This window comes from Parasteatoda tepidariorum, chromosome 4 (assembly GCF_043381705.1).
Source record: "Parasteatoda tepidariorum isolate YZ-2023 chromosome 4, CAS_Ptep_4.0, whole genome shotgun sequence".
Classification (NCBI taxonomy): domain Eukaryota; kingdom Metazoa; phylum Arthropoda; class Arachnida; order Araneae; family Theridiidae; genus Parasteatoda; species Parasteatoda tepidariorum.
Window position 1 is genome coordinate 96,063,959 of NC_092207.1, and position 23,411 is coordinate 96,087,369.

At 29.0% G+C, this 23,411-nt stretch overlaps 2 protein-coding genes across 2 annotated transcripts in view; both read left to right on the forward strand.

Annotated features, from left to right (window-relative positions):
* The window catches only part of LOC107455043 (nose resistant to fluoxetine protein 6), a 35,927-nt gene extending 33,718 nt beyond the window's left edge, over positions 1–2,209 (forward strand). Inside the window, exons 14-15 of the mRNA XM_043049094.2 lie at positions 1,162–1,304; positions 1,870–2,209. Coding sequence (XP_042905028.1) covers positions 1,162–1,304; positions 1,870–2,082 — 356 coding nt within the window. The 3' untranslated portion in view covers positions 2,083–2,209. The remainder of the gene's footprint in view (positions 1–1,161; positions 1,305–1,869) is intronic.
* A 3,865-nt stretch (positions 2,210–6,074) lies between these two features.
* LOC122270686 (uncharacterized) lies at positions 6,075–21,608 on the forward strand. The gene is made up of 6 exons (XM_043049093.2): positions 6,075–9,538; positions 13,964–14,098; positions 16,448–16,592; positions 17,690–17,865; positions 19,746–19,935; positions 20,820–21,608. Exons 1-6 carry the CDS (start codon positions 9,362–9,364, stop codon positions 20,996–20,998), a joined length of 1,002 nt encoding a protein of 333 aa, XP_042905027.2. The 5' UTR covers positions 6,075–9,361; the 3' UTR covers positions 20,999–21,608.
* Positions 21,609–23,411: the final 1,803 nt, after the last annotated feature.

Consider the following 23,411-nt stretch of genomic DNA (forward strand, 5'->3'; position numbering starts at 1 on the left):
TATATATATATATATATTTAAAACAAATTTCTCTAATGAAACTCATTTTACCAAGACTAAATTATATTTTTTTGCCAATTCCAGAAGCCAATTTCCGTGAGAATTTTGTTTAGCAAAGTAAATAAATTTGGACACATCTAACTATATTGAGTCAACACATTTCTAGAGTCATCACTGGCAAAAGTGTTAATATCTTATTTATTCTTTATTTTAAAACTTATAAATTCTTAATTTCCTCTTAAAGCGTAAAAAAGGCTTCAAAGTCGCTACTCATTACATGGGCGTTTAGAAAGTTTGCCAAATATAAAACTTAACGTAACCTTTAATGAAATATATAAGCCAAAAGCTTTATAAAGCAAGTTTAGAATTCACGTGCCTACCGTCCCTTTAGATACCAACCTTAATACTTAACATTCTTAAAACGTACCATCCTTAAAACACACCATCGTTAAAACGTACCATCCTTTAAATATCTTTTCCAAACTTGAAATAAAAAGAATCCTTACTGGAGAACAAATCAGATTCTAAGGAAGAAAAATAATAAAAAGTATTATTAAAATCTGAATAATCATTACTGTGAGGCTATATTACAATAAAGCTCCGGAAAATAAACTGATTTTAAATTCGCTTTAACTATGACTAACCTCGATAAAATTCGTTACAGGCTTTGTTAAATGCATGTTTTAAATATTATTCACATCTAAAAGCATGTAGATTGTAAATCAGCCTAAAATTCTAAAACTTAATTTCAGAGAATTGTACATTGTAAAAAATTACGGATAAAATGGAGGTAAAAAGTATTAACACATTGAGCGCCATATCTGAAATTCCATTTTACCGTAAAATATATTTTTACCGTAAAGTTTTATACGGAAATTTTCACACCAATAATTATTTATTTACAATGGTATATATTAAAGTAAATATATTGCAGTAAAAATTATGGTATATTAGAATTTTGTTCCATAAAATTACAGTGTACATGAGAGAAAACTTAAATTTTATGCATTTTATTTATATAATCGAGGAATGTCTTTAGAAAATAATAAAATTCTTCTATTAAAGTTTAAAAACATAAATCGGTGTTTAATTGGAAATAGTGATAGTTACTTAACCTTTTTGCATACTTTTTAATGTAGTTACTGATATTATTATACTTAGGACCTGTTTCTCGAGTGCTGAAAGCGAAGATATTTGTTCCTTTGGATCGCTTGTGCTATTTGGCATACCTGTTGCATATCCCAATCATGTTCTTCCACAGTGGAGTTACACGAGATACATGGTTTATGGGACATCTAGAAATGGTAATTAGATGCTTATTTTTGTTACATTTTCCCTATTTAAGAGGAACACCATTCTGAAGTTTATGAAAAATAAAATAATTTTTTTAACATAATTTGGCGAATATGCGGTAGGAGTTCAGCAAAATATTTACTTGACACTATGTGTTATCAAATTCGGCTGTTCTCTCTACATTTTGAACTTATATAGATATATATAAGGAAACAAATAATAATTAACTTAACAATTAACAAATTTAACAAGAAAAATATAACAGTTAATAAAAACGACATCAATAACCTACATGCAGCACTGCAGGACAAAGAATGAATGTTGATAGTTTTTAGCTAACACAGTGTTGCTTATCTCCCAAACGTTAAGGAGAATATTTGAATAATAAATAATAAAATTATTTTGATGGTTAACATTAGCCCTACTATTTCCAGCATATATATATATAAATATAATATATTATAATGCCTTGTATTTTGCTTCAAAAAGAAAATTCATTAGTGTTCCCCTTTGAAGATTTCTGAGACTGATAGATTCGAAATATGTATACTAACTCCTTTTTTTCTACCTTTTCAGTTTTTTCTGAGTATTGCATACTCGTTCGTGTCATTTCTGTGCGCCTTCTTCGTCTACATATTCTTTGCCAGTCCTTACTTTGCATTAGAAGAACATATCTTATCACTTTTCATAAGGAAGAAAAAGGAAAACGTAAAGCCTACAAACGGATACACTCCCCGAAATGTATCAGTTATTACTTTAGAAGATACCAACGTGCAATTAACTGCATGAATTTTTTAAAGTATTTAAACAATTTATTTGGACTTATGCAAAAGTGCTCAACTGATATAACACGTTCTTCAAAGAAAGTGAACACTTGTAAATAGTTGATCTATTTAAATATTTGGTATAATCTCAACTATGTAGTATTGTTTTGGGATATTTTATGGAGAAATATGTTGGGTGATTCAGACCTATTGTTCAAAAGTATACACGTCGGCAAAAAACATGATAACAAATAAGAACTATATCATAGATCTAGAATCAATCACAATTTAGACATCTTATGTATATGAATGCTACATATCTTGGATAGGTGTTTTATTGGCCTAACTGAATCCATTCTGTCATCACCTAGCTCATAAAATATATCTCTGGTAAATATTTTCCGGGGTTAAGTATAAATCCTTGAACTTGATATCCCAGAGGAATTGGACAAGGATTTGATGTTATGAATCATTTTTACAAGTAGAGAAATTGCCCATGATCCAGACATTCTTGCGGACGTTTATAAATCAGTTCATCAACGTTCTTGCAAAGCTTGTGTTGCAGCCTTAGGCCTTAAATCGAACATATGCTTTGAAACTCTCTTTTAAACGAAAATGTAGAGTAAACAAGTTATTGTACAGTAAAATATATATCATTATCTTTGGCCTGTCTCGCATACTTCTATTTCTGGCTTCGTGGAAATGTAGTATATCTGCATATTATCGATCTAATATTTCTACATAATTCTTGTGGCGTGGATGTGTGGATATTGTGTTTATATGGACCTGACATGTAGAGTTCCATGTCATCTACATGTCACATCTTAACATGTAAATTTTTGAACAGTAGTTTTAAATCACCCAGTAATTATATCGCACACTGAAGTCATAAATCTGCAAGATTTATGCATCTCTAGCAGAAAAAAAACAATCTTTTAACATCATCATATATTTCTTACCATTTTTTCAACGAAGCAAAAGATAAACTTTTTATCTTATTAGCAACAGATGAGTTTTTATCTTATTAGCAACAGATAGGTCTGTCGTTATTAAAATATAAACGATAGACTGAAGTTGTGAATGGACAGTTGAACATTTAAAAAGTTTCAGGCTGCAAATTGTACTTTATAAACAATTCATTATTCAGCAGGTCTGAAATACTTTACTGTGTTAACTTGTAAGTGAGATATATAATGAGAATTTGTAAAGATTCGAGTAAGAATCTTCGAGCAAATTGAATACAAAATTTCGTTGAGTTACTATATTTATGAGTAATTTCGTCGAGTCAAAATTTCCTTTTAATAAGGAATACCTAAATTTGGTGAATTTAATAATAAATTCGCATAAATAAGGATTTTCTGGTTTCTATAAATAAAGTACTTTTCAGCATCAGGAATTTCATCAAATAGGGATTTCTTATGATTGGATTATTTTGGTAAAGCTTATTAAAATTTATAAGAAATGTGAATAAAAATTTCCTACGAATATAGAATTTAGATAGGTAATTCATATGAATGGGAAATTTTTTAAATGAAAGTATTCTTAAGATAAAATTTTCCTAAGTACAAGTATTTCCCAATAAATAAGGAAATTTGGTAATTTTTTATATTTGAATTCTTGATATATTACATTTACAGATTTAACTGTAGTTAAAACAAATTTATTGTTACCTTTCGAAATAAAATAATTAGGATGAAACCAGAAACTTATAACTGAGTTTAATTTTTAAAAATCAACAATTATGATATTATTAGGGAAAAAGAAAGATGGTTTTAACACAAAAAATATTAAAATCAAATGATGTAATAATTGAATGTAATGCTTAAAAAATTTTGATTATAGTTTAATGTTCTAGCAATTTCTGTGTACAAGGATCAATATATTACTATAATTATTATATTGTATGCTAATGTATCTTTATACTGAATATATTATGTGTGTGTTTTATGTTTGAGTTCAAGAGTTTGCCTAGTCAAATCGGTGTTTGAATAACCTCTCAACATTTTTAAGACCTTCAATACTTCCAAAAATATTTATATTTAATAACGAAACTGTTTAATGGTGAGCAATTAAAAAAAAGTCTCTCCATCAGTTTCGTGATCAAAAAAAATCTTGATTTTAATTTTATCTTTGTTTTCATTCAATTTCACAGAAAATTCCATATCATGCGCGCTTTTAAAAACTTAAACATGTGCTAAAATACAAAAATTCATTGTCTGTTCCACTATTGAAGGGATTATAATATAATATTCCTGGTAAAAGCACCATTATTTTATTAAAATATATATTTATTTATTTTATTTTAAATACCATAAACATGTACATATTTTTTATTAAAAAAATATTTTTCTTTTTTACGCTTATTCCACTGCCAAGCTTTTCAGTTAGTGCATATAATTAAAAATAACAATCTATTTTATAAGCAAGCGTAATATTTTTCTAGTTAAAATGTGTTTAGTTTTAATTTCTTAAAAATTAAAATTCATTTAAACAAAATGTTTTGCTTTAAATTTTTTAAATGAAAAACCTTTATGATTAAATTTAATGTTTTTGTGTACATCAATTACAGCAATGTATGTGAAACAGTTATTCGTAATTGAAAGCTTGCAGAAAAATCTTGTTAAGTGAAAATTAAAGAAAAACAAACGAAGAGTATGCACGTGTGATGATTAGCTGTAAGTATGGAATATTGCGTTTCTTCTACCATGTTTTAAAATAAAGTGGATGTAAACTAAAAATATTTTTCCGTAAACATTTACCCGGTTCTTATAGTTAAAAGAGATTCTTATAAAAGCTATTTTTTAAACTTCATTAAAATTTCACATAACATGATTTTTCAATGAATTTTCCGATTGAACTATTGTTATAACTGTTTGTCAAAAGCTGTTTGTTTGTTTGTTTGTTTGTTAATAAAAATTTGTGATCTATTTTTTTGTGTCTTTTTTTTACATTTAATTTTATTAATTCACATTCAAAATGCCAAATTTCATTTTCGATTTAAATGTGAAAATGAGTTAAAATTTTATATTTCAAAGCTCTAATAAATTCGGATTTTTTTTCTTCAGATTTTGCATTTGATTTCAACTAAACTTCTGTGAAAAAAATATTTCAATCAAAACAAGTTCTTATTAATTATTTGAAAATCGTTTTCGAAATAAATCACACTGTGTAGTAAGAAGGAATTAAAATCAATAAGTTTAAAAACTTTTACTAAAAGTCTTATGGCATTAGCTTAGTTTAAAAAGATTATCCTTTTCACACAATAAAAAAAATTTCTGTTTTTCCCACTTTTAAAATAAAATCTTTTTACTCTCATTATTTCAATTTTTTTACTTGTTGTTCCTTTTATGACACACATGCAGTTATTTTCACATTAAGAAATAAAATGATACGCAAAATCGTAAAGAAATCGATAATTTGGCTAATAACAAACGATGAATAAGGAAAATTGTAATTAAAGTATTATTTTGTAAATATTTTATAGTAGTATTAATATTTGCCTAAGAAAGGTAAAATTAAATATTTCCTGCCTATAATTATTTAGAGATCTATCATTTATAAAAAGATTTTATGTAAATGCGTTTGGCATAATAATGAATAAAAAAAATTGTTTCTTTCCTCTGTGTTATTTATTGCAGTTCACTTACAAAACTCAGTTCAAGTAATAATTCATAAGCTAAATTTATAAAGAGAATTTTCGAACTTATCACATAATAATGGTAGTATTTACTTTTTAAATGCTTTAAGTTACAGGAGCAAGCTACGTTAGCATAAAAATTAACTTTTAAAAAATGCTGCATTATAATTAGAGATAGTGCAAAAATTAGTCCCATTACTTTATATAATAAGCACTCATATTATACAGTCAGAATCAATTGTTTTGTGTGTGTTTGCTGTTTACATTTTAGATTGTTTTAGTTTGATCATTTTAATTCAATAATTTAATTGTATTTAAACGAACATTTAAAAAAAATATAGTCACATGCGTGGTATGGGTGCGGCCTTGCGTGACGGATCTTAGTTTTAAGTTCATCTCAGATTAATTTTTATCTCAGCTCCCAGTTCACTTCTCGTCTATATCAAAATAAACTTGAGAAAAAAATACCACAGTAAATAAAATGGAAATAATTTAATGTTCCTTGTGCGACTAGGTAACATTTAACCCACAGACCAGTACCGGTCCGCGGACCACTAGTGCAAAAGACAGAAAATTTACCATTAAACTTTTTTCGAAAAGAGTGTAATAGTTGGAATATTTTAAATTATTTAAACCTTATAATTTATAATATAATTTCCAAAATAAACAGCGAAGTAATGAGACAGATATAGAATTACCAAGCTCCTTTAAAATTTGTAAACATAGGTAAAGTATGAATTATTCTTTCATTTTTGGAAAAGGGTATATTTCAACAATATTACATATATACATTGATGAAAAATATAGGAAAAGAACTACAAACTCACCAAGTTTATACACTCTCTATAAATTTTCAATATGTGCCTTTTGGTGACATATCCAAGCGATAATCGAGCTCATTTAGAAGATTTTGCAGCATACTTCCGTCAATTGTTTTAATTTGCGGCACTGATTTGTCCCTTGAGCTGAACTGATAGCGGGAATATGTAAACAAGGTTCATAACTTAACCTCACAGTAAGAAGTAGCTGAACGTTAAATCAGGAGGTGTGGGAGGACAGGGGAGCAAAGCTAAATCATTCTCACTAATATGTTCCATTGAGTGAAGTTCATCGCTTAGGAAGTCCCGATTTGGAATGTGTCAATGACCCGTCGTGATGAAGTCCCTAAAGCCGAAAGCTAGCACTGGATTGTAGGAACAACAAAAACTGCAACACTCAGGTAACAATTACCGGTGACAGTTTTCTGAGTGGAAAAAAACTATCTATATACATCTTTGAAACATTGCAAAGGAAACATTCACCTTTGAAAATTCTCTTTCAATTGGCACAACTGTACTTGGATTTCTAGTACCCCAGAATCACACATTATGGCGTTTCCAGATAAGGGGAACGTTGCTTCATAGCTAAATATCAATTTGGCAGTAAAATCTTAGTCCTCCAATGCTTCTTGCATGTTGACGCAAAAATCCGTTTTCTTTTGAAATACAACCATTGATGAAAAATCTTCTACATAGTTTTCACGGTTTGCTCGGGACGTTGATTTTTATTTATTTATTATTTTTTGTTGTTGTTTACGCTGGAAACTATTCTTTACTTTCTCCACTGTTTCATTTTTGTCTTGGTCGACCGGCGTTTTTCCCTTCACACAAGCAAACAGTGTCCTTGAATTGCCGGTATCACCGCAAAACACTTTCTGTAAATGGTGGCTCATTCCGTACACTCTTCTGAAAGCATCTTTAACAACCATAGCACAAGAACACAAGGCATACTCAAGTGTGAAAAAACCTTTTTTTTCTTGCTTTCCCTCCCTTAATGATAAGCACTAATCTCACACTGCCACACTTCTACACCTGATTGAAAAAATGATGAAAATGTGGTGAGTCTCTCTTGTTTTCCATATATCTTTCATGGGTGTACGTGCAATATTCTTGATGATATAGCCTTTTCAAAACGAATAAATTTATTAGTGTGCTGATATTAGAATTGTACTAGGTGTTAAATTGAAGATCTAGTTAAGTTAAAAATGACCTTTATTTAAATAACAGAAAGCTTTTTACTATTTCTAGCTATAACAATACACTGAAAATTCTGTTCGCTCAGTCAATTTTCCATACGATGCCATCACTACTAAATAAACAATGTTCGAACTTTTCGACAATGTTAGAACTTTTTTATCCTGTAACGAGTAGTCCACCTTTCTCATCAAAAGTTGTCTACGGTTCAAAATTAAGATCTAGATTTGGTGAGGAAGGTGAAGGTCTCGGTTTGGCTATACTCTTTGAACAAACTCTGATGAGAGTGAAATATATTTGTAAAAAAATCGTGCGAGAACAAAAATTTGTGTTTGTCAGTTACTACCATAATAGTATGAGCCCTTTAAACCACTTTTGGTTTAGCAAGTGGGCAAAATTGGGAGGATGTTTCACCTGTATACACTATTTACCTATCTAATAACATGGAGAAGCCAGTTTCGCTATGTGGAGAAGCTTGCAGGTTAAAATACGATCTTTTACATGCAGAATCACCAGTGAGTTAAATAATACACTAATACATAATTTAATAAAGTTTGTCAAAAATAAAATCAAAATGATACATAAAATAGGGAACGAAAATATTTAAACAAGGAAAAATTATAATCTTTGTTAAAACCTAACCAATCATATTAAGAAGGCGAGATAAAAAATTCAAAATCTGTTCGATACCCAAAGAAAACTGAAACTGAAGTCGGGAAATCAAACTGATTTTTATGTTTTTGATCCTATCCCCTTTAATTATTATTTTTAATATTTTTATAAGTTTTTTATTTTCTTCCTTGCATTTATATTAATTTGTGACTCCTAATGAATAAAATTTCTTGACTTCATTTCGTGAGGTTTTGTCTTCTATTTTGTTAATTTAATCAAAAGGAGGTTTTAACTTTTTTTATTATTTATTTCATTTTATTTTTTTTTTGTTGATGTTTTTACTGAACTTCCTACGAAAATAATTTTGTTTATATCAGGCTCCTGCCAGAAAAATTTGCTTTCTTCTTCTTTTTTTTTCTTTTCACTTATTTATTTTTATTATAGTGGTGGAAAAAATTCTAAATGCCTGAAATTGTTAAAAATTTATTTTTAAGAAAGTATATGAAGAAACAGAAATTAGTTAAAATCCATGAAAAAAAATTAAAAGAAATTTTACAAAAAGATAGATCCATTTCGAATAAGAAAAATGATGCAAAAATTATAAATTTTTAAATAAAATCTTATTCTCTTCTTTTAAATATTAAAAAAAAGCATTTAAAATAAAATTAGAACCACCCGGAATCTTTTGAAAATATGTGTAGTTATTTTTGGATAAATAAAATGATTATAACATATTTATAGGAAATCAAAATACATAATTTTCCCACATTTCAATATTAATGGCAACAATCCTGAAAATTTACTTATTGTTGTCCCTTACTCTCTGTAACAGTCATCTCCAATTTAGAAACATAAAAAAGATGTTGTAAAGTACATCAACAATAGTTGATAATAATGTCAGTCTTATTCAGCATTACATAAATTAGAATAAAAAAGCTTAGTACTCATCAAATCAAAATTTCAGGTAGTATAACTTCGCAGCCTTTTATTTACGAAATTTAAAAACAAAATTTTTAGTCAGATTAGCTAAAAAAAAAATACACATGCTTCGACGTAGTGCGACCTTTCCATTTGGAAATAAACCTGACGCTGAATTGTCCTGGAGAATTTTAAGCAACGCAGTGGAAAAGCGTCTTTTTGGCTCTGAATATATAGCTGTACCATACATTGCTTTAGCGGATTACTTTAATCAACTGTACGTGTTTGTAAAGAAGCGAAATGTAAGTAAAGACGAGTTAATAATTTTCTTTTTAATAAAATAGCAGAGATTGGGGAAGCATCATGGTATGTCACATTTTCAAATTGTTCTTAAGAGCTTCTTTTTTTTTTTTAAATAAAAAGCATTTAAGAGAAGGCTTCAAAATATTTCAGTGTAAAGTATTTCTTTATCGTCACAATACTGGAAACGGGTGTAGTACTCATTTGGAAACAATATTGGAGAATGGTGTCACGTAAAATTGTCCCATTTAGAAAAAGTGTTGTATATCATTATGCTGTCTCATGCACTTGATATTAAAACTAAAACTAAACTACAACTTTAGAAATTCCGGATCAAATTACGGTATATAGTACTAGCACTTTTTGTACATCATTCGTAAAATCTTTTTAAAACATAACATATTATTCCTTAATTTTTACAGCATTTATTTAATTTTAGTGATTCATGGATTTTACTGTTTATCAGATTACGTTATTAGATTACAGTATATCAGATTTCTTTGTTCCGTAACATGTTCCGGTGAAAATAGACTTTACGTAAAAAGTAACTGCACTTGATTACCGGCATTTTTTACTGTAATTTAATCCGGAATTTCTGACAATGTACTTCTCATTATGTTAAATGGGAGCCTGGATAACTCGATTTTTGGACAATTTGCCTTCAAACAGTTTCTTCCTTTCTTTTTTTTTCCCAAAACATTTTCACACCCACCAAGCAAGTATCTTGATAAGTAGTAATAATATTGATTACTTTTTAATCATGAATTAGCACGATATTTAAATTATGAAAAGTAGATAATATTTCAATCATTTGAATAACTCGAAAATGTGTATTAACGGGAAAATTTCCATAAATTTGTGTAGCGTTTGGAAAAAGTTAAAATTCATAAAATTGCATGAATTTCAACCATGATATATTTAGTTTTAAAAGAGACTATAATAATATCTGATTAATATTTTAAGAAAAGTTAGCATCTACTTTAAGGATGACCACAAGTTAAAATATAAGTGTCAAAATTTTAAACTTTACGACGCAAATGTCTTTAATGAAATTAGGATGTTTTAGCTGTATATGGCACTCATTTACTCATATTAATACTACTTCTGATAAAATCATCTTTCGTTACTATCTTATGAAAAATGAAAAAAAAAATATAAGACTAATAATTAGTTTTATATTTTGTTTCTTAAAAATATTAAACTATAATTTAAAAAAAAATAGCGTAATGAATACGGCACTATTATGTTATGATTGACACCAACAAATAATATTTATGAAAGAATATTACACGTTTCTACGAATATATATCAATAATTTATTTATCATTATATCTATGTTATTTTTACTGCTATCCCTTACACTTATTTTTGACTTTCGTTTATAGAAAAATTTACAACTTAAAAACAGATTGTAAGGCACTATTTTTAAGGTTGACACCAGCAAATAATATTTATGTCAGAAAATTAAATGTTTGGATGTGAAAATATAATAATAAATTAAGTTTAAAATCAGAGCTATAAGCGATAAGCAGAGAGCTCGCCGCACTTAACTATACTCAATACTCAATAAATATGCGTATTCTTATTCATTCAAATGGCGATTCAATTTCAAGGCCTTTAAATGTATTGAAGTCTAATACTAAGACATTTTTACACCAACTTTTATTAATAATAATTTATTGTAAACATCTTTTTTTATCACGAATTTTAAATTCATTAACTTGAAATTGTCCTGAATAAATTACATGTTTGAGTTTACACATGTAAGTTTTAGATTAGTTAAATCTCCACTCTTTAGTCTAAATATTAAGAAAAGAACAGTTTTTAAAAACAAAAACCTTTCATCTAGGCCTAAATCAGCTAAATAAAGCCGGTTGGAAATCTAGAGTCCATTTTAACTAACAATTAAGCGCGTCAAATATCTCATGACAGANCCTTCCTCTGCGACTCTTCGCCAACTTGCCGTGGTTATGATAATATCCCCACACTGTTGAGAAACGCATCGCTGTAAGCGATAAGCAGAGAGCTCGCCGCACTTAACTATACTCGATACTCAATACTCAATTAAGTTTACCAAAGTAAGTTTAACAATAAGTTTACCATTAAGTTAAGTTTATCAGCTATTGTTTACCAAAGTAAACACTTATCTTTGAGAAAATTTAAACTTTAAAGCAAATCATAAGGCACTATTTTATTGATGGTTAATGGGATTTAACTTAACGTTTTAATATTCTGGGGTGCATATTGTTTGGGTTAGACTATATTTGTTGAGGGTGCCCCAATATTCTCGCCAAGCTGGGAGATATAGTTTTATTTATGGGAACGTTTATTTATATATATACACATATATATTGGAAACCCAATCGTGATTCTTGTTTGTTTTATGCGATGCTCTAATAGTCAACAGGAATGGCTCCAAACAAAAATTGCCAATTTCGCTAAGGGGCCACCCTCAAATATATTTTTAACGTTGTTTGTTTATTATACATTTTGAAATGTTTGATGTATAATCACTTACTATGCCAATGCTTCTAGGTAATATAATATATTTTTGACTAGCAATTTTATAAAAAGTTGTCAGCTTAATTAAACAGCTTAATTGCTTCTTAAAATATTCTTAAAAGGGCAACAATTTAAAAATGGCTACCATTGGAAAATATATTTACAAAATTTAAAGTTCTGAGGACATAACTTTTTAATTAATTTTTACTTAAATTTCATACTGTTGCTCCACTTGTTTTTAGTAAACTCACGGATGGATCCTGGAATAGCCCACCCCGTGGGGATTTTTTGAAATTTCGACAGTAAAGTTTTTAAAATCTCGCCAAAGTAGGTTTCTAGATGATATTTCGGGGAGATTATTTTGAAAGCCCGATCACACCACCAAAATTTTTAAACCTGATTGGTTACTTCACATGTATACCTACTCGAAAGTTGGATTTCGTTAGAAACGAGGTAAAAGAGCCATTTATGCTTCTGATCTGTTGCTGTTAGAATCATCGTTATTATTTCATTTTTTACTGTTATTTCATTTATTACCGTTTTTATTTTTATTTTGTGCAGAACCAGTTGAAAATATTTTTTTAAATACTCGAAACGCAACGTTGATTTCAGTAATAATTGCTAACTTGGCGAGATTTTAAAAAGTCGCCAAGAGGGGTTATTCTAGGATTTTACCTACACTCAATTATTTGATTGTAATTTTTAGAAAATTTAGTTTTAAAAGCAGAGTGCTATATTGCTTCAGTTTAAAGATGGAAAAAAAATAATCAATCCCTCTGAAAATTTTAACATCAACTGAAAAATATTTTAATACACTTTTCAAGTGTCCCTTGTATTAACATCACATGTTCCGACATTTTTTCGCCAAAGTAAGAAATTAATCTGTTACTTGGCATCTCGCACGCACACGAAGGTTCTATGCAGCATAGTTACTGTAAAACAGAACTAGTTTTCAGCAGATCTCATACAGAACCTATGTATGCGAGAGCGGAAATATCTCTAATATCAGTTACTATTGGTCTAAAGAAAAATGTCCTACTGTCTTAGTGTCGACGATCACAAACCTGGTTATTTATCACAATTTTGATATTGTTATTCTTACTCGGCTTAAAAATAAAGTGGAGTCAAAGTTCACTATTTATTTAATGTTGGGGATTCAAATTAATAATAATATTAATAATAAATAAAAAAATCCTTATCTATAAGTGCCACATTTTCCCCACAAGTTAACACACGAAAAGATAAATAGATTTAGTATTTATATTAAGATTTTCTCCAATTTGGCGGGAGTGCGCTATCGAAAGATATAAAAAAAATAACACTTTCAGATCAAAACCATACCAAAAACGATTTTAAAATTATCAGTTTAAATGGTGTCACAAAAATGCCAGTGACATTGTGAAAAAATTAATTATCAAACTAAAAAGAAATGAAAACATACGGTATGCTAAGTTTAGTATAGAAAACATTTTTTTTTATCACGTTTCGAAATTATTTACAATGTTCGTCAACAGATGATGATACTAACTCTGAGAACTCTCTCTTTTTAAAAATAACCACCATTTCCAGCCAGAAAAGTGTACATTCAGTGAGTAATATTAAGAGGTATCCGTGCAAAAGAATCTGTTTTTAATGCCAGTAATGTAGCAGAAATCCCTGTTCTTTAGTGTTTCAGCTAGTAGTGCCATCTGTTGACGAACATTGTAGCTAACTTGGAAGCTTGAAATAAAAAAAGTTCTCCTTTAAAGCAGAAGGCAGTAAATCTTACATTTTTATGTTCATACAAATATTTTTTCACATTATCCATTATTTTAATCATCAACTAGAAGAAATATTTTTGCATTCTCATTATATACTAGAAATCATATCATATTTTAATTAAATTAAAAATGTTTTGAAATAAAAAGGCAACAATGTGTTTTCAGATCTGTTCCTCTCTTGGATTAAGACGGCCAACTTACAAAATTGTTGGTAATCTTGACCACTTGATAAATCGAGATGTCTCCACTTGGTTTCCCGTCTATGATTTTTCGGCATGGAATGATGCTGACGATCAAAAAGTAAAGTTCTAGATTTGTTTAAAAAACTCCTTGCAAATATCTATAAGTGTTTTTAAAACATCTGATTGCATAAGTGTTCGAATCTTTATCTGAGTTAGTCTTTCAACAAGCGCTCTTTCGCTGCCAAGCTGCACGGGGCTCTTCGCTTTAGCAAAATATTAAACTGAAATATGTATATAATTCAAACTATGAACTAAAAAAAACTTAAAGTTTTTGAAGAATAAATTAACGAATCATTAAATTCGTGTTGCAGGAATGATTATAATTGTAATAATTTTACATATGTCACTTATTTACTTCTAACTTCAGTTGCATATGACACTTAGTGGTTTCCTTGGGCCTAATAAGTGCATATCGCTTATAAAATATCTTATACAATATCCACGGTAACTAAACCACTAACCAAAATCCCAAATTGACTTTTTCTAAAACACACAGAGTACTTCCACATTAACTAAGATTCGATCGTAATGATTCGATCTTTGGTCGACAGAGACACTTCAAATATGCTTATATATTATATATTAGTGTAGATCAGCGATTACTTACCCAAGTCAATATTTTTGATGGTTTTGCATTGATGGACAACTTAATCTTGATGGTAACCGTCAACAGTTCCATCATGAATCATTATATTTTTTGATGGTAACTAACATAAGTACCCCAATGTAGGAATTCCATCTGATTTCCGATGGTTCACAAAAGAATAGAAATTTGTTTTGATGGCTTGTTCGCTTTTAACCATCAGAAATTTCCCTCATAGTCTATAAAAGAAACAAAAAAAAACCAAATGGTTTGGATGGCATATTCCTGTGGAACCAACAAGACTTTCCTTTAAACGTCATGGAAATGTATTATTGTAACATTATGAACAATCATAAATTTCCATAGTATACTAAAAATCAAATGTTTGAACGATCATGAACAGCCATTATCATTTTGTAGGAATTCGGATTGATTTATGATGGCCCAACAAAAAAAATGTTTTTATGGTATTTTCTTGAGGGAGAACTAACAAGAATTTTCATTAAACCATCATGGAGATGAACCGTTGAAACCATCACGGATCATCATGGACTGTTGGTTCATAAGAGTCAAACTTCTCTTGATGGTTAACTATCATAGTCTTCAAGTAGCACTTTCCATCATGAAATGATGGAAGTTTGCTGGCATATCAAAGACCATGAGCGCTGAATGGAAAATGTTGGATGATGGTTACCATCAAATGATGTTGGACCATCATGAATCGCACTTAAACCAAGTATCACACACCATTACTCCTTTCTCTTTTAAGGAAGAGGAAAGTTTTTTAATTGGTTAGAGTAAGAGTGTAAATGTTTCTTTTTAAATTAAAAATTTTGCCCAAGTGGGAAGTTTTCAAATGAACACACTGCATATATTGAATGAAATTTTTCATTTAACTCGGCGAACAAAATTATGAAAGAAAAGTCAATTGATGATAATGATTAAAGTTTACCTAATAATTTCAACTGAAGGAATAATATCACCAAGGAACAAGTTTTTCAGATTTATTTTATACATATATTTGATCGTATTTAATTCTGGTGGATGTTATTTAAATATGAATTTAATTACGCTTCTAAAGCTACAGAATTTTTAATGATATTTTTAGCCCATTTTTTGTTGAGATGTCCAAGCCTAAAAACGTTAAGCATATATAAAATATAAAATATAATATAGATAAAAAGGGTCACGAAAATGTTGTGACAAACTTCCAGGTGGCTAAGAGGATTAGGGCATATCATTAAAATTTCAAAAAATCTAAGCCCAAAAATATCATTACATGTGGCTGGGGGAGTTTCACTATTATAATGTGTTTAAAAGCACACGAAGAAACAGTTCATATTATAGAAGCATATCTAGCGGCATAGGACAACATTTTGGTATTACATCCTCACGTATTTTAATTTTGACGATTTGACTAAATCTCCAGAGGTTTACGTAACCCCCTAATATATATAATGTTTTTAAATTTGTATATTGCGACAAAAGTTTTACTAAAAATTTTATATAAATAAAAGAAAACTGTAGCTTGTAGGGGGAAACCGATTTAAGATTTGAAATGTGCGACACGATTTATGATTCTTTAATAAACCACAGAAAAAAGTTGTTCCTTATTGTATTCAATCCGTGTGACTACTCAACTTCAAGCGGGAAATTTGACTGACAGTAACCAAAGCAAAAATCCTCGCTCGTTAACTATTCTTTCGCGAAACAACTGTTTTGTGACGGTTGTAGTGTATGATTAATTATGATGACAATTTGTCTATAATGTATATTTATTATAAAAAAATACTTATGTGCTCCTCAAATTTGTGGATTTTTAAGATGACTAGTGCATTCAGAGTTCATGGAACAACAATTGGATGGCCAATGCAGAGATCAATCGAGCTTATAGTCAGGGGAGCACATGCAAGAAGTGCACAACCACCAGTTCCTGAAACTTTATCGATCCACACAAAATCAATGAAAGGTCTATATAAACTTTTTATTCAAATCTGCAATAAATTTAAACTTAGGAAGAAATTTTTCTAAGCAAAATTTTTTTATCTCAAATTTTATTCCTGTAATAAGATTATTGGGTTTCTTCTTGTTCGTAGTTTTTATACTAAAATACTGTTTTTGTATGCTAACAGTAGACGGAGGGGAAAATTGTCCCTTTTCAGATAGTTTACTCCTGCAAAACATAAAAGTTTTGATGAATTGTTTACATAATTCATGATTCAAAAATTATGAATTATGATTATAGGCAAAATTATCGTACTGTATGGTAATGACATTTCCGATAAAACAAACAAACTATAACTCTGATATTAAAAAAAAATGTTATCTATAAGCCATTCATTTAGTTATTTTTTGGTTCATATGGTAATGGCTTACCGAAAATTCTGGTTTCCAAAATTATAGTTTTTATTACGAAACACTCGCTTGAAGATACAAAACTTGAAAATAAATTTAACCGAAAAAAAAATTATGACATGCTCTAAGAGTCATGATAAAATTACCAAATTTTACACACATTATAGCATAATTTTTCATGGTTAATTTAACCAAAATCATTACCCGAAATCAAAAGGCTTCCGTAAACATTCCTGTGCTCATTGGTGTCCCCATAGAGCCAGAGACACAGTAACTTTAACCACATGCTGGTAGTTTTGACCATACTTTTTTTCTCGGTGTTATTCAGCGTTAGAAATTTTTAGCAGAGAACTAATGTAATTCTCTAAAATCTAAACATATTTCAATTTTGTAATTTTTTATATTTGATGATTACTTAGAAAAGTGCGTCGGTAAAAGTTATTCAGCTTTTTGATTTTACCATAGAGCCAAAAGCACGGTGAATTTTATTATATTCTATTAGTTTTGAGTATACTTTTTTTCTTCGGATTACTAACTATACAAGGACTAATAATTTATCTTTATGTTTGCTTAATTCTCTCAAACTTCATTTTCAATTTTTTTAATTATAATTTCATTTTTAATTCAAATTAGTGCGCTGATTTATTTTTTAATGTTTTTATATTGTCTAATTCAATATCGTCATTAATTTTTGGTACTTTTTACTTTTAGATTTGAAACATGCACGTACAATATATATAATTACAGATGTTGTATTCGCAAACTACATGAAAATAACGGATCAATTAGGAAATCAGCAAAGTTTATTCACTTCAAATGACGTCACCCCTATTGGCTTCAAATATAGAAAGTACAAAATAAACAGCGATGGATTGTTTTGCGCCGAAGTGTGTATATAAATTATGATTTTTTATTAACACTTAATTAATATTTAATTTTTTAACCAAGTAAGATTTGTTTTTAAATTGTTTTTGCAATCCATAATGACTTAATACTTCCACAATTTTTCACTATTAATCAGAGGGAGAATTTTTAGCTCTTTTTGTTGAAATTGAAAAAAAAATCAGTATTAATCCTTTGGCGCAGAATCTTTCTTAACATATTATTCGCACTTTTTTTGGCATGATTTTTATGACTCATACTTTGAATTCACTTCAATTTTAATTTCGATTTAATTTTTTAACCGAGTGACAAATATTATAATAAATATTTTAAAAATGAAATACAGCATGAAACATCGGTGTGCTTCTTTCAAAAACGGGACACTTCCCACCAATAATTTCTCAAATTTCCACTTATCCACAGTTAATTTTGATTTACAAGAAGCAATTATTCACCATTGAAATTTTTTAAATTTACAAAATCAATTACTGATAAACGGCACACTTTCCAACAAAAATTTCTCAAATTTCCACTTATTCACAAATAATTTTGATTTATAAAAAGCAATTCATTGAAATTTCCTAAATGTACAAAATTAATTATTGATAAACGGTTTAAACAGTATAAAGAAAATATTTTAACTACTTTTTTGGATTTTATTATTTAATACTAATATAATTTCGATAATCTAAAAAATTTATTTATTCAATAAAGATTGGATATTTTTTTATACTCAAAAGTATCAAAATATATTTTTACTTGTAATTAGAGTGTCAAAAAAAATACTCGGTTTTCCATCTTCGACAAAGGGTTGAAAGGAAGCTCGATAGGACCTAGATGCAAAGTATAAATAAGACCGAAAGTACTTCCAATAACTTAAACATACAGATTATATAGATCTCACCATACTTTAATCAATTTTTCTCCTAAAATTCTGAATACATTTTCTTAAACAAAAGTGTGAGATATACTTAAATATACGTTTATAGTGCCATTTATTATTTTATTGAACCATTATCAAATATGCATAAACATATATTTTATTTTAAAATTAGCTTTCGTTATTGCTCCTTACTGTACTTGATCAAATTACGGCATAAAGTACCGGCACTTTGGGAGCATCATCCGCAAAATACATTTTACCATAAAATTCATTTTTTTCCGTAAAATATCATACAATTATTTTTACATTAATATTTATTTAATTCCAGTGATACGGTGATTTTAAGGTAATTATTGCTATAAAATTTACGGTATATAAGAATTTTTTTCCGTGTCATGTTCCGGTAAGCATTCAGGATACCTGTACTTTTTACCGTAATTTGATCCTTGGTTTTTTACAGTGCAGATCGTGGCAATAATTCACATCACATCTACTTTTGAATCACTAGCTGCTTTAATCGTTTTTTACGTTTTCAAAAATTCGTAATTCTTTGTACCGATTCATACACTCTACGATATTATGCTTTTCTTTCTCGGATAATAATACTAACTTCCTTTCAACAAAAATAAAATTCTTGATTATCAAACGAAGCTACACTAGTAGGGACAATGAAAAAATGAATAAAAATACAAAAATTGCAACTTTCAAATTTCTTTAACAAAGAAAATTGATGAAATTCACAAGAAAATTAGAGAAACAAAACTTTGATTTTATGCAGCCTTAACTCTTTTTATAGTATATTGATTGAATATGAAGCATTATATCACTAAAGAAACTATAAGTGCTTTCGTTTTTAATTTTTTTACCTTTGCTTAAACACAAGCAATTTTTAAGAACATTTGCTTAAAAATTGCTTGTGTGCGTAAACTTTTCAATAAATAATATTTTCATTTTATTTCAACTCATTATATTACAATGAAAAAATATTAATATTTTGTTTAGATTTCAACAGAGTTGCAAAATAAGGCTCACTGGCTAAAACCATTTCCCCAAGAATTACCATCAGGAGAGCCAAGATGGGGACTCATCATAAAAATGAACACCCCTGGTCGCAAAATGAAAAGCATTTGGACAATTCCTACAGAATGTGCTCCTAGAAGACCTGTTAATGTTGGTGTTACATTTCAGAGAAGTAAGTCATCCGCATTGTTATTAATATATGCAACTTAATTGTACTTTGAAATGGATAATGAGAAACACGGTAAATAGTGCCTCCTAGCGTCTAAATCATGGTACTACAGCAGAATCCAATTAATCGCAGGCTGTGTGCCAAATCACTGCGTACTGAAATAACCAGTAAGCATTGATTTTTACTACAAAATATAAAAAACAACTTAAAGACACACATGAAAGGTTAGTGCAAGTATGCTGTGTGGAAACAGTGAGTAAAAAATGAGAGTTTTTAAGTAATATGAATGGTTAAGAAATGGAGATTTCACACGTTACATTTCACACTCTCCCATATGTAGGCTCCGCGCAGGCGTCTTGGATTACCAGGGTTGTTTTTCAATTATTGCGACGCATAGAACTCGTGTACGTGATCGCACGTGATACTTTGTGATAGTGCAAAGTCTCTCTAATTGGTTACACCTCTTTGTACGATTATGGTGATTTAAGCGATACCGAAAGAAGTGTTTGGTGACAATTTTCAAAAGCTGTAAAATGAACGTCAAGAAGGTTTATTAGCATATGGCAGCTTTTTTAAACTCAAAATCGCGATATTTATTTGTATCTGTTGAACCCATTATCTTACGAGACTTTTCCTTGAATTTTTAGAACGCATCTTGCATCCTATTTATTTGTTTTTCTTGAACCCATTACTTAATGAGACTTTTACGAATGCATTTTGCGTCATATTTGTTTGTATCTGTTGAACTTATTATTTTATGAAATTTTCCACAGAATTCTTCGAGCGCATCTCGTATATGTATCTTGTACGCATCTTATCTTTGCATATAAATTTAAATATGAGTAGAATATATTCCACCTTACTAAAGTAAAATATTTCAATTCTAGTTGGTAATTTAGTTCGAATGGACAGTCATGAAGCTATTAACGAGGATCGTATAATCATCGGCAACAATGAAATATTTGAAGATGACGACGGAATGCACATCATAAACCACAGAAGAGCAATTGACCAGGAGAACATCCTTAGGAGGGCTCATTCATTGAATGATCTTCGAGACATATAATAAAAGAAAGATTGCTTATTTCTATGTGTGTCTTTTAAAATGTGGTGGCATGTAATGCTACAAAAATTAATGTACCACCAAAAAAATATTTTGATAGTGACAAACATAAAGATTTTTTTTCAACATAAATTTTAATTCTTTTAGTTATTGAATAAATGATAGTTTGACATAAAAAAAAATTTTTTCGAAAAATTTATCTAAAGGAAGATTTTTAATTGTTGCCACACTGAGAAAAAATTCTGGTCAAAACTATCAGAATATAGCAAAACTTACAGTGTTTCTGCAATGCCTCCTAGAAAAAAAGAAAAAGGCCTCAGCACGGGTTACTATACACAAGAAATTTGATTCTTTAGTAGTCCAAACGTAAATACACCTTTCGTATTGACCACCACTGCGCAGCTTAGTAGTCCGAACGCAGTTCTTATTTTTCTTCCACTGCTCAATTTATATTCGTTACGACGGACTACTAATTGAATATGCGCTGAGGCCTTCTTTTTTCTGGGAGGTGTTGGTTTCTGATTTCGTGGGAACACCATAGAACTTGGAAATCTTTACCGATACGTTTTGTAAATGATTGTTATTTCTTTCGGTAAAATTAAAAAAAAGAAAATATGATTTCATAATGTGCAATGAAATTTCGTAAGCGTGGTAAAGTTTAGTAATTTTATCATCATGTCTTAAAACATGGCATAAAATTCATTTATTTGGTTATGTTCACTTTTCAGTTTTGTATTTTTTACTTTACTTGTAATTTTACCTTTTTCTGTACTGATAATAAGAACTATAATTTTAGAAACCAGAATTTTCGGGAAATCGATGGAATATGAAAGAAAAAATTACCATATGAATTGTTTAAATACCGTTTTTTTTAATTCAATTTACCGGAAATACAGTTTTATTTACCAAAATAGTCATTGCAATACAGTGCAGTAATTTTACTGTAATTTGTTTTCTCCATGCAGAAAGTTTCAGAAAATACTTACATTTTACGTTTTAAAGTTTATATCATCGAATCATTTCTAGAGCATATAGGAATTATAATAAGTTTTAGGATGATTAAAGCTATTTCTTTTTTTATCGTATGAGTGATATCGTGTCTGTAAAAGATTGAATGAATTGAACGAAGAACAATATTATATTTAACAACATTAAAAATCTATCTCGTTGTAAAAAGAAAAAACGGCTGTCAGTATCATTAATTTTGTTCTCAAGCATGCAAAAACAGCATAAATCCCTCTCTTGGTATACTATTATTATTTTTTCATTAAATATTTTTTCTTTTATACCTTTATACCTAACGTTTTAATTTGATCCAATAAATTCAATTTAATTTGATTTGAGTAGCAATTAAATACTTGTATGATTTTTAGGGAGCAACATTTGGTAAACGTGGAAAAATTAGGTAATTACATCATGATACTTTAGAGCAGGGCATAAAAACCATTTATTAGATTAATATTGCTTTTCAGTTGTGGATTAGATTAATATTGCTTTTCAGTTGTGGATTAGATTAATATTGCTTTCTGAATGTGTGGTAATGAGAACTTCAAATTTGAAAACCCGAATTTTATGTAAACCGTTACCATATGAACAGTTAAAATATCAAATGAATGATATATATAAATATATATAGTATGAAAACAGAATAAAATATCTTGATTTAATAAAAATTATATGTGTATAATATAGACAAAAAACAATAATGTAAGTTATCTTTTATGATCTAAGTTCATGGTCGGACTGGGAGTTAGGGGCACGGGGGGGGGGCACTCGAATTTGAAGCCCCTTGAAAGAAGGAAATATCTTTATTTTTTAGGAAATGCTAAAAAGGCGTTATTGATTTCGCTTAGTAGCTTGGTTAGAAAAATTTAAAAGCAATTTTAACCATTCTTTAATGAGCGAAATATTTTATATTAAATTTTAAAGCACCCACTATTTAGTCGACGCAGTTTATTTCAGAATTTAGTGTAAAAAAAAAAGGTCGTGGTTTTGTTAGACCTTAATTTAATTATTATCAATGAAATATATGAGATGAAACTAGTTTGTTCAGTTTCCAAATTTTTTTTTATTTTTTCACTACACGAGACTGTCGAAACAGTTTCAAACTACCATTAAAATAGTATAACCCAAAAAATTTCTAACTGCGTGTAGTCTTTACTCAATCAATATTTAAATTTTTCATAAATTTTTTACTGAGTAGGCATTTCAACTTCTTATGCCTCTATCACACGAGAGAAAAATATGTGCAACTGCGAGTGTAACTGCAAGTGTAAGTGAAACTCTAAGCGCAATTCCTCCGTTCGGAGTTGCCGAAAGGGTTGCTTAATTGCCTGAACGGTTGCATGTAATTGGGTTACCATATTTTGTTATTTATCTTTACTTTTGGCTCATATTTTATTTTATCATATTTTAT